Source organism: Melitaea cinxia, chromosome 1 (genome assembly GCF_905220565.1).
Source record: "Melitaea cinxia chromosome 1, ilMelCinx1.1, whole genome shotgun sequence".
Lineage (NCBI taxonomy): Eukaryota > Metazoa > Arthropoda > Insecta > Lepidoptera > Nymphalidae > Melitaea > Melitaea cinxia.
In genome coordinates, this window is record NC_059394.1 from 7618012 (window position 1) to 7632348 (window position 14337).

A 14337-nucleotide genomic window follows, 5' to 3' on the forward strand; every position below is an offset into this window, starting at 1 on the left:
GGCGAGTCGCTGGTATAATAATATTCTACAAATCTAACAGCACCAATCTTACTATCTTGTCCAAGCTTTTTATCTTAAAAGATACCATTTAAACAAAGTTTAGTACCAAATCTTGGCTTTTTATTTTTCCTAAGGAAATAATAATAATAACTAACGCTAACAGCGTAGTAAACGCTATACAGCACCAAAAATACCTACAATTATACCTTTTAAAATAACATTCATTTACCCGTTTCTTCTTTACATTTCATATCTACAGAAAAATCTCATAGATGGCGCTGCTTTAAATTGTCTTGTCTACCTATATTCATTTAATTATGTTTATCAGCTCAGTTACTTATATTGCGTGATTTTTATAGTGTGAAGCTAGCTTATATAGCATGGTTATTAACATAATAACAACAACATTCAAATATGCGTCGTTAGATTACACGTTGTTACAGAATGCGTTGAGGAAATAAAGGTTCACTGCTTATTCCCGGTATGTGATAACATGATAATATGTAGCCTATATGTTGACCCGACTTCTTAATAATATTCGTATCAAATTTGAAGTAAATCCATGCGGTACTTTTTGAGTTTATCCCGGACATACATACAGACAAATAGACAAAAATTCTAAAAATAATTTTTTTGCCTTCAGTATCGATTGTAGACCACACCCCAAGTATTCTTTTAAAAAAATATTCAATGTACAGTTTTGATTTTCCTACCATTTTATTATATGTATAGACTAGCTGCTGCCCGCGACGTCGTCTGCGTGAACGCTATACAGCACCAAAAATACCTACGATTATACCTTTTAAAATAACATTCATTTACCCGTTTTTTCTTTACATTTCATATCTACAGAAAAATTTCATAGATGGTGCTGCTTTAAAATTGTCTTGTCTACTTATATTCATTTAAATATGTTTATCGGCTTAGTTACCTACTTATATTGCGTGATTTTTATAGTGTGAAGCTAGCTTATATAGCATGGTTATTAACATAATAACAATAACATTCAAATATGCGTCATTAGATTACACGTTGTTACAGAATGCGTTGAGGAAATAAAGGTTCACTGCTCGTTCCCGGTAGGTGATAGCATGTGTATGTACCCTATATGTTGACCCGACTTCTTAATAATTTTCGTGCCAAATTTGAAGTAAATCCACGCGGTACTTTTTGAGTTTATCCCGGACATACATACAGACAAACAGACAAAAATTCTAAAAACTATATTTTTGGCTTCGGCATCAATTGTAGATCACAGCCCAAGTATTCTTTTAAAAAAATATTTAATGTACAGTTTTGACTTTCCTACCATTTTATTATATGTATAGATTATGTAATACAAAATTTAAAAAAAAATCCTGCACATTTTACTAAATATCAGAAAAGTATTCTTCAACTTTAAAATCTATACAAATAAATAAAATTGGATTATCTGTTTGTAATATTAAAATAACCGCTTTTAACTTCTTCTTCTTCTTCTTCTTCTTCTTCTTCTTTGGCTTTAGTACCCTTGCGGAATTGCCAGTATCAGAGTAGATGCTTCAATGTTCGGTGAGTGTCTGTTGTTCAGTTAGGACATTGACAAGACTGACTTTGCTATTTATCAATAATTGCGGAAGTACAAGTTAAATAAAAAGAAAAAAGTTTTTTTTTTACCGATATTGAAAGAAACTGTTGCTCTACCTAGAACAAAACACAACAAAGGTTAGTAGGACATTACTCTATAGTCTAATGTTATTTTCTACAATAAACGCACACAAAGTATCAACAAATGGTGTATGTACAAAGGATAGCACAGATTTAAAATCAGTAGGGCGTGGGATAACAGGTGGAAGAAAATTATATAGTGAGGATACATTTTGTGAGCAGCTAAAAAATATGTGTTCAGGGGAGCCTTCGTCTAATCCGCATTCACAAAGGGAGCTGTCTCTAATTCTTAATTTGGCTAGAAAGACAGGGTTGCAAGAATGGCCAAGGCGAAGTCGGCATATTGTGGAACATACATACTTGGCCGCTTTGTAGTACTTAAAAAACCAAGGTTTGGAGGGTATTTGCCTTTGGATATCAGCATAGTGCCTTCCCGTAGTTCTGCTAGACTGCATCCACAGTTCATTCCAGACTGAGGATAAATGAATTTTTGCAAGAGAAATGACATCCTGACAATAAACCTTAAATTGACTAAGCCCTCCGGACCTAGTTGCCTCCTTAGCGTAAAGATCGACATTCTCATTGCCAACTATACCACAGTGACTAGGAACCCAACCCAGCTCAACTTTAATATTGTTATTATTCAAATTAAAAAGTATATGTTTAATGTTCAGGATTATCGGAAATCTTGACTTTGTTCGAAATTGATTAGAAGTAATTGCTTGTAGGGCACTCTTCGAGTCAGTAATAATAATGGATTTGTCAAGACGGTGTGACTCAACAAATTTAAGAGCTTCAAGAATAGCCAAAACTTCACCTGTAAAAACCGAGGATATTGGTGGTAATCTGTAATTTATAATAACATTAACTTTAGGAATCCAGACAGCCACACCCACACAATCCAACTCAGACAATTTAGATGCATCAGTATATATAATTAACCAGTCTTTAAACTGTCTGTTCATAATAGAATTGAATTGAGAGTTGGCCACCATGTAATCCTTACTTATGGGTAAATCTAGGATAATCTTGGGGGAGAAGACAACAGAAGAAAAGGGGGTATCATAAAGAGGGTTAAGTCTGAATTGAGCAACTGGGCATGGTAGAGATGTAAACTTTAGGTAACTCTTAAGGAGACAGGGGATATCTTTATGGCACCAATAGTTGGAGGAAGAAGTAAGCTGGGACAGAACACTAAGCTTACGAATAAGTGGATGTTGAGAGTCTTGGAGAGCTTTAAAGATAAACCTATCAGCAAGGTACTGACGTCGCAGATGTAGGGGTGGATCGACACATTCCACCTGCATAGCATTGATAGGGGAAGACTTCATAGCCCCTATAATTATACGGAGTGATTTAGATTGTACCCTATCTAACATTTTTAAACAGGTTTTATTGCAGGGCTCAAGTAGAAAAACTCCATAGTCAAAGTGACTGCGGACCAGAGCATTATAGAGGAGCTTCTGTGTGTAGGGATGCGAACCCCACCACACTCCAGAAAGTGAGCGAAGAATATTGACATTATTTTCTGACTTATTTAGAACATGATTAACATGTTGAGAGCCAGTCATTCATGAGTCAAGGTATACTCCTAAAAATTTAACACAATCCCTAACCGGGAAAACTGGGTTGTCTGAAACTATTATTACATTAGGTATAGATCTCCTCCTAGAGAACACGACCACACTACTTTTTTCGGTAGATATGGATAAACCATGTCTATCCAACCACTCATTTAAATAATAAATAGAGGAATTAAGTCGGTTAGAGCATTCTAGTATATCCGTGCCAGAAATGTACAATGCCACATCGTCCGCATATTGCAAAACATTGCAGAAAGAACTAACTGAAAGGTCAAGGTCGTTAGTATAAATATTATACAAAAGAGGGCTAAGTACCGAACCTTGGAGAAGACCTTTCCAAACTTTCTTAGGTGGGAGGGTGGAATTTTGATAATTAACTATAATAGAACGGGTTGACAAGTAATTGCAGACATAATTTACTATCTTCACAGGAAGACTCAGATGAAGCATCTTTTGCCTGAGCACCGGAAGAAGCACATTATCGTAGGCGGACGACACGTCAAGGAACACTCCCACCAATGATTCGTTTTTTGAGAAGGCAGTGCGGATATCAGTAATGAAGATACTGAGGCTATCTACTGTACTGCGACCTTTTCGAAAACCGAACTGAGTCTTGGAAAGAATGCCATTGTTCTCTACGATCCACTCAAGCCTATTTTTAATGAGGTGCTCTAAAATTTTTGCCAGGGTTGTTGATAGAGCAATTGGGCGATAAGAAGAGGGATCATTACCAAGCTTTCCCGGCTTTAAAATAGGTATAATGATTTGAGTCCCCCATTCCTCTGGAGGAATTTCCGATTGAAAAATGGAATTTAAAAAATTTAGACAAGTCCTCTGTGTTTCCAGGCCACTTCTTACCACAAAGGAGTAAGGAATATCATCAACACCAGGTGAAGAGTCCTTTAAGGAATTTAAAACCAATTGAAACTCCTCCAGCGAAAAGGGGCGATCAAATTCACCGAGGGGAGTACGCGACGAACTTAAAAAAACGCGACTTTCCTCAAAAGACGGAGCCGATGCAGGAGCCAACTTCTGAGAGAAGGAATCTAACCAAAGTGAAGTGTCATTAATTATAGGGCTATCATTAAGGGAAAAAGAACCACGGAATTTTTTAATATTTCGCCACACTAATGAGGGATGAGAAGACGGAGACAAGCTTTCACAGAACACAAGCCAACAACTCTTTTTCTTTTGCGCTTTTAATTTAATGCGTATGTATATATAAACAGTACATATTTCTGTCAGTTTTTCTGTCTGTTTGTCTGTTTGTTCCGGCTAATCTCTGAAACGGCTAAACCGATTTTGCCGGCACTGTCACTTGCAGATATCTAATGTAACAAGGAGTAACCTAGGCTACTTTTATTTCAGAAATTTATTTATTTTATCACTGCAAACTGAACAATAACTTTTTTGTTAAATCCCACCCGGACGAAGTCGCGAGCACAGCAAGTTAATAATAAATATACTTACATACTATTACATATGTACTTCAATCAAGATTGGATATGAATTTGTTTTAAAAGAATTTCCCTAATTTCATCTGTAACTTTAAACTTTGGCCCATGTCCTGGAACAATCCAATCTGCTAATTGAGCTACTTTAGACCTATTTTTTCTTTGTAGAACCTCATCTTCACTACCTGCATCAAGCCATATACCAGGATCTTCTATATCTTCAAACTTTTCAAATAAATCACCTAAAATAAATTTTGCAATACATAATAATAACATTGGCAATCATTTATTGGAACAACACTGGAAAATACATTTACGCACAAGCCCGCCACCCGAAAACAACGGGAGTATTGGGCTCCCTTTGCAGACAATACGCGCATGGAATACCCACTAAAACCCCCAGGTGCCCTTATCGTCATAGTGGGGTGGTCCCTAAAGTATGCAACCCTGAAACTTTTTAACCCCCTACCAAGGGGGCCAACAATCATTAACCTCTTTGTAATATGTGGTGAATATAATATGTATGGGTACATAAGTTATTACTTAACGCAAAAATATACATTGAACTCACCTGTAAGTGCTACAGTTTCTTTGGAATTAGAAATTACTAAAACTGTTACATCTGTGAGAGTATGTCCTGGAGTTGGAATAACTTTTACATTATTGTTAATTTTAAATTCTTCTCCTGAAAAAATTACGAGTAATCTTGTATTTTTTTATGTTGTTAAAAATTACTTTACACACTCAATCACAAATTTTTTAAACTACACTTGATTAATAATTAACTATGTATATTAATTTGTATTACTTGTTTAAAATATAATAATTTCAGTAATAACTATTATTTTTAAATACTATCTAATATTATTGCTTTTGTTTCGGTTTATTTTCTTATACCTAATTAAATATAATCTATAATATAAAAATGAGTCGCTGAATGTGTTGCTAAGCGCAAAACTCGAGAACGGTTGGACCGATTTCGCTAATTCTTTTTTTAAAATGTTCCTTGAAGTACGAGGATGGTTCTTACGGGGAGAAAATTTCAAAAAAAAAATTTAAATTTCCTGAAAAAGTCTAAAAACAACACTTTTCTATACTCCCATAAGAAAAGAAGATTTGTGATAATACTTAAAAGTCAATTTGAACTTTAATACCATACAATAGAGTTTGTGTTAGGCGATACGAAGTTCGCCGGGTCAGCTAGTAAAATATAAAATAATATAAGAAAATAAAATTACCTTCATCAAAGGGATGCAAGTAATAGTCATCTTTAAAGGAAACACTGAATCCAACAATGTGTTTCGCTTTAAGGAACAGATTATTATTGCCTATATGGTCTGAATGTCCGTGTGTGGATATGACATAACTTATATCATCTACTGTAAGATCTTCCTTTTTCAAAGCTGAAATATAATTGAAAAATAATGTACTTAAAACTATTTTAAATAAATAATTGTGTTTGTTATCAAAAAAACTCACTCAACTTCAATTTACATTGAAAAGTAATAAAATGAGAACATCAATGTAATTGAAAAATAGACAATTAAATACACATTATTAAGGATAACTAAAAAACTAATCTGCTATTCTACACACAATCGGGATCTAATTTTATGGGGTTTGATGGGAGAAGGGCTGAAGATGGGGGTTTTCTGTGCTACCGAATTGGAGCACCCCACTATCCATGTGGTCTTGGTCTGCCCTACACCTAGAGTGGTTTTTTTTTGAAACCAGAGGCGCGGAGGGAGGGCAGCCCTAGCCCGCCGCGTGGACGAATGCCTAGAGGCGCGGCTGAGGTCGCCTTGGGCGACCAGCCTCCGCTACGGAATGGAGCATAAGTGAGCGAGCTTTCACACGCAAGGGCGGAAGGGCTGCACTTCCCGCAACGCCGGAGCCAAGCGTTATTCTATCCTCAAAAAAGTGGTAGGTTATTTTTTTTGTAACGAAAATATAATTAGATCCTGATTGTCTATATTATATACTTTATTGCACTCATAAAATACATGTAGAAACAACAATAATAAGGTTTATGGCAAAGGTGGATTTATCTCTGAAAGAGATTTCTTCCAGTCAACCCATGGTCACGAGTAAATGCTTTGTATAGCAAGGCAAACAGTGCAAGAAAAGGAAGGAAGGAAATGAAAAAACAACATTAAAAAAAAAGATAACAAATTTGATAAATTTATACATATACATATATTTAAAAATATAACATACTACATACTAACAAATACATATAAAGATACATAACAAAATATAAAAATACACTTGGACATATACATACTCACCACAATACATACATATATATAAATACATACATATTCTATACAGATGATTACACATTAGCTAGTGAAAGCAAGCATTTCTTTAATTTATATTTAAAGGGAACATGGGAAGGACTAGTTCTGATGTCACTTGGGAGTTCATTCCATAGTATGTAGGCGTGTACCGTAAATGAATTTAACTTAAATTTTGTGTTCCATTTCGTTATATTAAACATAGCCTTACTGCCAGGGCGCCTGGAACGAGTAGGAGGGGGCAGGAGGCGAAACCGGGATCGGAGATACGACATACCAACTACTTAACATACCGATCTCGCTCCAATTAAAATGAGACCAAGCACCAACAGATTTTGAATAAAAAATAGTCAGCAAAATTAGTAGCAACAAATACCCAGAAAAAACTTATGAAGTACACAAGAAATCAGTCGAATTGAGAACCTCCTTTTTTAAATCGTTTAAGAACAGGTTTACTCCTCTAATTTTTCAATAATGATTTTTATTGTTTTTATTGTAATAAAATAGGTAAAAACTAAAATATACTTCTCGCAGTTTTATTACAAACCTAATATAATTTTATCTCTATCCCAAGATGTCATAGTGTCTACTACTATATTGTGGAAACCTTTTATAAGTGTACAACTACAATTTGCTTTCATTTCATGCTTATTTTTTAAATTCGAATACCCATCATACATCACCACAATGTCACACATAATTAGACTTTTGCAATAAAAAATTGTAAAAATAATCTCATATACTATATTATTTGGTACGAAAATTATTTTTTTAGATATTAATATTATCAATTTGTTTTTAACCGTGGTTTGTTGAAAACTGACAGACTGACACTACAATAACTCAGGAGTCCGAGGGAAATACGAAATTTTACGTCAATTGATCTGCCCAGTATATTGATAAGTGCATACCTAATCTATGTTGATCTGCTTTCGGATGCATTCGCATTTTAGAATGCTTTAACTTTTAATAATTTTTGAATAAATTATTCTTTATTAAAATATTATAAATAAAGTTTAATTAAATATTGAATTTTATTACAAGAGCTTGAATTATAATTATTTTTATTTTTGTATTTATATATCCAATAAGACTGTCAATTTCATACTATGCTTCAATTCACCTGTCTATTTCCTGTTTTCCCAGCTGTCTTTCCCGGTTATTTTTAGGTTAAATTCTAAAATAAATTCAAGAAACGACTAGGTAGTGATACTTTGTTATGTAGGTTATTTTAATATTACAACGTGCGCCAATAATCATCTATATGCTCATCAAAACTGCGCATTTGGAATCTTTTAAGATTAGTTACTTATTTGCAAGTTCATTGTACTTCCATTGTTTACTCAGGGTTATGAAACAATAAAAATTAATCTTCTGCCGCTTAAAGAGCGTCAGATTAAACTAAAACATGTCAGGAGATGTACAGCCAAGAAAGCGGAAAGATAAAAAGAAAAAGAAAGGTAAGAAATACACTTGCATGTTATCGAGATTTAATTTAACCATTACTAATTTTTGCGGTATAATTTTAGATGAATTAGGTATAGAGGAGCCTCGTGGTACAGCAGCAGCACTGGGCGAGGGTGATGTCTTCATACACTCTCATCATGATCATGGCACTGGGGGACATTGGTGTGCTAAAATTATATTCTTTTCGCTTCTGGCTGTTCTGGCTACTCTTATTGGATTAATTATACTAGAAAACAGAGGTCTTACTGAATGTAAGTAATTTATGTACGAATATACTAATTTTCTAGAAATTGACAACTTTTATAAAAAATATATATTAAGTAGTTCATTTTTAAGTTAATTAAATTTTATGCATATGATGCATTGGTTAATGGTTACATATTTCTATTTCAGTGGAAGCAAACTCAGTAGAGTCTCGATATTCTGGTGTTTTGGAAGGATGGTTGGAAGATGCCCCTGATGATGACCATCACGATGAACATACTTTAGAGTTGAAGCACCCTGTAAGTTTGTCATATTCAATGTCTTTTTGATTATATAAAATTTTCGCAGTTCATTTTATTATAAAAGGCAACAGAATCATCAACATTTATTTTTAAAAAAAATATATATAAGTAATAATTTCTTTACGAATGTTTACCAGTTATCCTGATCGTTTTACAAATGTTGTTTTTTTCCATTTTACACAGATACAAAAAATTACAAAATATACAAAATTTATTGTTTAGCATTTTCATACTCTGCTAAACCACACTATCATTTCAAAAATGAGTAATTAATATAATAAATATCATTACTAGTATTTGCTCTTGGTATTAAGATGTAAAAGTATGCAGTTATTTGATTTGTCTTTGTATCCAATGATTCTATTCTTATTATTTTAATCCCAATAATAAACTATAGAAATCATCATGATTATCTTATCACTGCCCTATACTTCTTAAAAGACCCTACACTACTTAAAAGTTGTTAGTGTTGTTCCATATAAAATTACAAATCGTATTATTTGTAAAGTTACTACATAATTTGACATAATAATCTACTTAAGATAAGATTAAAAATTTTGTTTGCAATTTTTTTTTTCCAAACTGATCACAAAAATTTAGGATGATGATACTGATGACCATGCTGATTCTGAGCATGAAGACATGGAGGATGATGAACATGATATAGATGAAGATGAGAGCCACGAGGAAAATGAGGAACATGCTGTTGAAGAAGACGAGGAAAATGAAGAAGATGATGATGATGAAAATATTGAGAGTGATGAAGATGAAAATATTGAGAGTGATGAAGATGAAAATGAAGAGAGACAGGAAGAAGAAAACAAAGAAAATTATGATGAAAGTCAAGAAAACTTACAGGATTCGAATGACGAGGTGTGATTGTGGATATATTTACCTTTCAAATTTGTGTTTTGAATTTTGTACCATCTAGTCTGTGAACTCATGTAAAAGACATGAAGAGGCAGACTTCAATTGTTTTTTTTTTTTTTTTAATCAATAACTTATTTTGTCTTTCAGTTTTACCTTAGTATAATTAGAATAATTAGTAAATTGATATTTTTTCAAATGCTTGTATTGAACAGGATATCAATGAGGACATAGCTTATAGTCAATATAAATATAATGAAGAACAAAATGGTTTAGAAGAAAATAGCGAAGACGAATTAAGTAATGAAAATGAAGAAGACAATAATCTAAGTAATGAAGTAGATGATGATGATGATGATGATCGAAATGAAGATGATGGAAGTGATGAAGATGAAGGTGACGATGAATACAAAGATGATGAATACAAAGATGATGAGGTCGATGATGAAAGTAATAAATACGATAAAATTGAACAAGATACCTCTCAGGAAAATAATTATGAGGTGCAAAAAAATAATAGCGAATGAAACTGTGTGAATACAGTTAACAATTTAATATTTTGATATGATTGGCTACTAACTGATTTAAAGCTTTGTTTGTAATTCTGGTTTTTGTTAAAAAAAAATGAAGATTTTACATATATAATTTTTTTTATACATATTTTTAATAAAAGATTTTATTATGTATTTATAACTAACTTCATTTTTGATGTTTTAGAGCCAAATATGAATCATTGACACATACTACCAATTATGTACTAAAAAAAACTAATAATTAAAACTTTTTTTCACTTCAGGGTTACATTCACTAAATACTAATAATAATAATATTCACGTGATCCTTATAATATCATTAGTACAATGGTGGTACGTCTGGATTCGGCGGTATCCTGCAATTTAAATGTTTGAGAATGTAATTACAAAAAAAAATTAATCTATGTCCATTTTCTCGTAAATCCTATATGTTTTCAATCCAACGTCAGTTATATGTTTTTTTTTTTTTTTATTCTGTTTTCTGATCCTCAAATCCCTTGTCTTTGAGTTATTAAAACTTATGAATCAAATTATTTGTTGTTCAGCCAGCTGAAATAAGTTTCGGCCTTCGAAATATGGACTCTCATTCACCCAGTAGCGACAGGGCATCTGTAAGGAAGAACCTTATATGCATGTGAATTACACCGACTCTCATTACTTAACTTTTCTGCAAATTACTAACAATGACATAAGAGATCAGTAATATTAATTTGACTGCAGACTTTTTACTCCTTTTATAATATTTTACATAATCACATGCATGATTACTCTTACTACTATACCTGAATACAAGCTTTTAATTAACATCTGAAGCCTAAAGTAAAAGATTCTTAAAACTTGTCTCTTTCGTTCGACAATTTGTTCATTTATAAATTCCTTCAATTGCCTTTTAATTATTAATTCCTTTTTTTTCTTTTATAATAAAAAAAAATCACCAAAGAACTAAAAAGAAACTAACATCAATTCACAATCTCATCAACTTTTTCGCATTTTGCATGTTACTTTATTTTTTTATTTGGTTTAATGTCTAGAACGGCCGCATGGTAGTTAAGTGGGGCAATGACGAAAATGGAGTGATTATGCCTTACCAACTAGACTTACGAAGTATGTAAATTCTTGTTTCTTCCATTTTCTCAACTTTGAAGTAATAGCATGATGTGTAATGAAACACGAATGCATGCATAAACTTCTATACCTAACAACATTTCGTAACAAAAATATTAAACTATATGGTTTATTGTTTTTATTAAAAAATGCTTTTATTATCTCACACAGCTAATGTTAGGTATCGATGTTTTTTCATTATTGTTAAGGCTTACAAATATGGACTTTTGTAAATTATATGCAATAAAATTTTGAAAATACACAGTATATTTTTAAAAAGAAATAGTTGACTATAAGTGAAGATATTGTAGATTTTCCACTTTTAAGCAAATGCCTCTTTTTTTTCATTTCTTTCCTATTTACCTTTCAATAAAATATGTTTTTATTGAAAATCTGTAATTAATGAAGTTAACGTTTATAAAAAATTCATTTATATTGTAACTTATATAATGACGATTGTATGTATTGTCTCGTTAAATGTATCAGGATACTCCGCGGAGCGGGGACGGCGCGGGGGGAGGGGAGAAGGCGAGGCTCGCTCGTCTGTGGGGAGCCGTCGACTCGAAACTGCTCAAGCCTCTGTTGACGCACGCACGGCCGCCTCTCACCGAGACACTGCCAGCCTTCCTGAGACCGCTCGCTAGGCTGTTGACTACGACGAGGCAGTACACACAGGGTGTAAGTGTTTACGATTAATATTATAATTGGTTCCGACATAAAAATCTACTTTGTATACTCGTTCTTTACATCATACAAAATATGTATTAAGATTTTACATCCTTGTCTATTTTAAATACAATACAATAGAATAGGCTAACGCATAATATAAAATAAATTTTATTTTTTGAATTTTTAATCCAAATTTATCTAATAATTAAATCTCAATTATGCCTTACCTTTAAATGTATTAATAAAAAAAAATTAAATTTCTTTCCTTTGCGAGGTTTTTCGCAGTTATTTTTTTCAGACAGTTTAAAAAAAGTTTAATATAATTTTTATAACAAAATTTACCTTTCTCCTATAGGAAAACAGCCTACGAAGAACAGACTCAGATTCTGACCTGTGTATTGATGAACCTCAACCTGTTCCTACAACTATCGACCCTCAGGTATACTTATAATTTTGCGTAAAACTATTATTTAGGCATCTTTATGTTTTATACTATAATAGCCAATAAATATCTCACTTGTGAAAATTTACTCTCTTTCTATCTTCATATATACTTTTTACAGCTTTTTAGTTTATTTATATAGTGTGATTTTTTTCTTTGGTTGCAGCTAACTTATAACATACGGAATGGATATGGAAATGTATAATCATTGTAGCATTAGTGAACTGCGGCTGTGATTTAAGGTCTAGAAATTTACATGTACATAGATAATACATGGGTTTTTTTTTGTTAATAGATTTTTTTTTTTTGTTATTGCACGCAGCAACTTTGGCCCGGACTTGTGGATACAAGAATCTCGGTAGAGGGTATTACTGGAAGTAATATATAATAAACAAAACAGTTACAAAATTTAATGCTCTTTGTGCCACGATCTCTATATTTATATTATAATTATTTTATGAAGATGCCACTTTCAGATTTTAAAATGTATTTTTCTATTTTCTGATTGGTGTAGCTACAATGTTTAGGGCTCCTCGGAGTACTAGTGTAAGTAGCGGTCATGCCAAGCTTTTTAGTGTTAATAGAATTTTTTGTAGTTCTAGCTGGACATATATAACCATTACAATTGTGACGTGTTACATAAAAAGTAATGGTATAATTTTTTAAATAATTTAAACTTTTCTTGACCCACCCAATCATAAATGTGCAAAATTTTTCGCCATACTATGTACTAAAGTACAATTGTTCAAAATTATCTTTCTCACACTTCGTCACTAGTATTCAATTTCTATTAACCTAAAATAAATATTTTTTCTTGGTATAACAGTAAATGTGTTTGCAGTTTGTGATTTACATATTAAATGTACAGTTATTTCACATTGTGCTTAAGTATTTCACAAAGTAAGCGTTACAATTAAAGAAATTCTTTACTTTTGTTTAATAATATATATTTTTACTGCAAATTTATAAAAATACTTCTGTTATATATATTGAGGTATGTATGGACTTTATATACATCATAAAATGAACATCATTTTTATAATAAAAAAAAAAGATAAGTATACATAAAATATCCTGATATATATATAATTTTTGTCTTTGGTACCTTATTATCATATTAATAGACTATTTGTATTAAAAAGATACCATTAGCAAATTTATGAAGAAAAGAGTATTACATAATAGTTTATTCTGACTAAAAATTGAACAATAATCCTGACAAAGCATTACACTTTTTACTAATAAAGTAATATAGTATATAGTAAAAATAATATTAAAAATAGATTTTGTCAAAATTTCTATTTATATATATATATATATATATATATATATATATATAAAATTATATATATTTGTTGATACCGTTTTTTCGAATTTCTAAAATATTTAGTCTAGTCTTGGTATCTTTACTGATATTATTTTAAACATTCAATAATAATTAACTTGGTTCTCCATATAATGGGTCTGTTTATTCTCTTAAATGATTCGAGTAATGGTTGTAAAACAGTATTTGACTTAGTGTATAATTTTAAATACTTTGTAAATAAAACATGCCTCTGAATAGAATAGGTCTGTAGTACCTACAATAATTAGGAAGACAAAGCGTTTTTGAATACATAGTTATATTTGCAACATTTTATATATCTTCTTTTTCATATCTAGCTGTAAGTCTTTGTGAAACACAATAATTGTGTAATTTAGCTAATTGCTTATGTTTCTTATATATCCTTTTGAGATATATATATGTAGCATAAATGTATATCACCGA

At 31.8% G+C, this 14337-nt stretch overlaps 3 protein-coding genes and 1 long non-coding RNA gene across 7 annotated transcripts; 3 read left to right on the top strand and 1 right to left on the bottom strand.

Annotated features, from left to right (window-relative positions):
* Positions 1-1294: 1294 nt before the first annotated feature.
* On the bottom strand, positions 1295-7837 carry LOC123669094 (metallo-beta-lactamase domain-containing protein 1-like). 2 transcript variants are annotated; one of them, XM_045602734.1, is made up of 5 exons: positions 7529-7837; positions 5923-6087; positions 5256-5369; positions 4701-4926; positions 1295-1683 (listed from the first exon to the last, which is right to left on the bottom strand). In XM_045602734.1, the coding sequence occupies exons 1-4, from the start codon at positions 7677-7679 to the stop codon at positions 4724-4726; spliced, it is 633 nt and encodes a 210-aa protein (XP_045458690.1). In that variant the 5' UTR covers positions 7680-7837; the 3' UTR covers positions 1295-1683; positions 4701-4723. The 2 variants fall into 2 exon arrangements, with proteins under 2 accessions (XP_045458690.1, XP_045458696.1); XM_045602740.1 differs by lacking the exon at positions 4701-4926.
* LOC123669112 lies at positions 7003-7505 on the top strand. The gene is made up of 2 exons (XR_006745690.1): positions 7003-7117; positions 7199-7505. It is a non-coding gene; the product is annotated as an uncharacterized LOC123669112 (long non-coding RNA).
* Positions 7838-8090: 253 nt separating the features above from the next.
* On the top strand, positions 8091-10363 carry LOC123656045 (glutamic acid-rich protein-like). 3 transcript variants are annotated; one of them, XM_045591776.1, is made up of 6 exons: positions 8091-8202; positions 8329-8441; positions 8511-8699; positions 8842-8951; positions 9555-9827; positions 10037-10363. In XM_045591776.1, exons 2-6 carry the CDS (start codon positions 8390-8392, stop codon positions 10346-10348), a joined length of 936 nt encoding a protein of 311 aa, XP_045447732.1. In that variant the 5' UTR covers positions 8091-8202; positions 8329-8389; the 3' UTR covers positions 10349-10363. The 3 variants fall into 3 exon arrangements, with proteins under 3 accessions (XP_045447732.1, XP_045447737.1, XP_045447726.1); XM_045591781.1 differs by having other exon boundaries at positions 8091-8184; XM_045591770.1 differs by lacking the exon at positions 8091-8202 and having other exon boundaries at positions 8209-8441.
* A 246-nt stretch (positions 10364-10609) lies between these two features.
* Positions 10610-12856, top strand: LOC123656065 (sodium/hydrogen exchanger 6-like). The gene is made up of 4 exons (XM_045591792.1): positions 10610-10965; positions 11945-12136; positions 12483-12566; positions 12736-12856. Exons 1-4 carry the CDS (start codon positions 10930-10932, stop codon positions 12772-12774), a joined length of 351 nt encoding a protein of 116 aa, XP_045447748.1. The 5' UTR covers positions 10610-10929; the 3' UTR covers positions 12775-12856.
* Positions 12857-14337: the final 1481 nt, after the last annotated feature.

What these genes read in the sequence shown, in the direction of transcription:
- LOC123656045 (XM_045591776.1), top strand. Translation starts at nt 8,390, where the DNA reads ATGTCAGGAGATGTACAGCCAAGAAAGCGGAAAGATAAAAAGAAAAAG. An exon ending in AGATAAAAAGAAAAAGAAAG is followed by an intron (nt 8,442 to 8,510) that starts GTAAGAAATACA and finishes GTATAATTTTAG; the next exon opens with ATGAATTAGGTATAGAGGAG. An exon ending in CTTTAGAGTTGAAGCACCCT is followed by an intron (nt 8,952 to 9,554) that starts GTAAGTTTGTCA and finishes ACAAAAATTTAG; the next exon opens with GATGATGATACTGATGACCA.
- LOC123669094 (XM_045602734.1), bottom strand. Translation starts at nt 7,679, where the DNA reads ATGTGTGACATTGTGGTGATGTATGATGGGTATTCGAATTTAAAAAAT. An exon ending in TAGAGATAAAATTATATTAG is followed by an intron (nt 6,088 to 7,528) that starts GTTTGTAATAAA and finishes ATTATATTTCAG; the next exon opens with CTTTGAAAAAGGAAGATCTT. An exon ending in CTTGCATCCCTTTGATGAAG is followed by an intron (nt 5,370 to 5,922) that starts GTAATTTTATTT and finishes TAATTTTTTCAG; the next exon opens with GAGAAGAATTTAAAATTAAC.
- LOC123656065 (XM_045591792.1), top strand. Translation starts at nt 10,930, where the DNA reads ATGGACTCTCATTCACCCAGTAGCGACAGGGCATCT. An exon ending in CCAGTAGCGACAGGGCATCT is followed by an intron (nt 10,966 to 11,944) that starts GTAAGGAAGAAC and finishes TAAATGTATCAG; the next exon opens with GATACTCCGCGGAGCGGGGA. An exon ending in CGAGGCAGTACACACAGGGT is followed by an intron (nt 12,137 to 12,482) that starts GTAAGTGTTTAC and finishes TTTCTCCTATAG; the next exon opens with GAAAACAGCCTACGAAGAAC.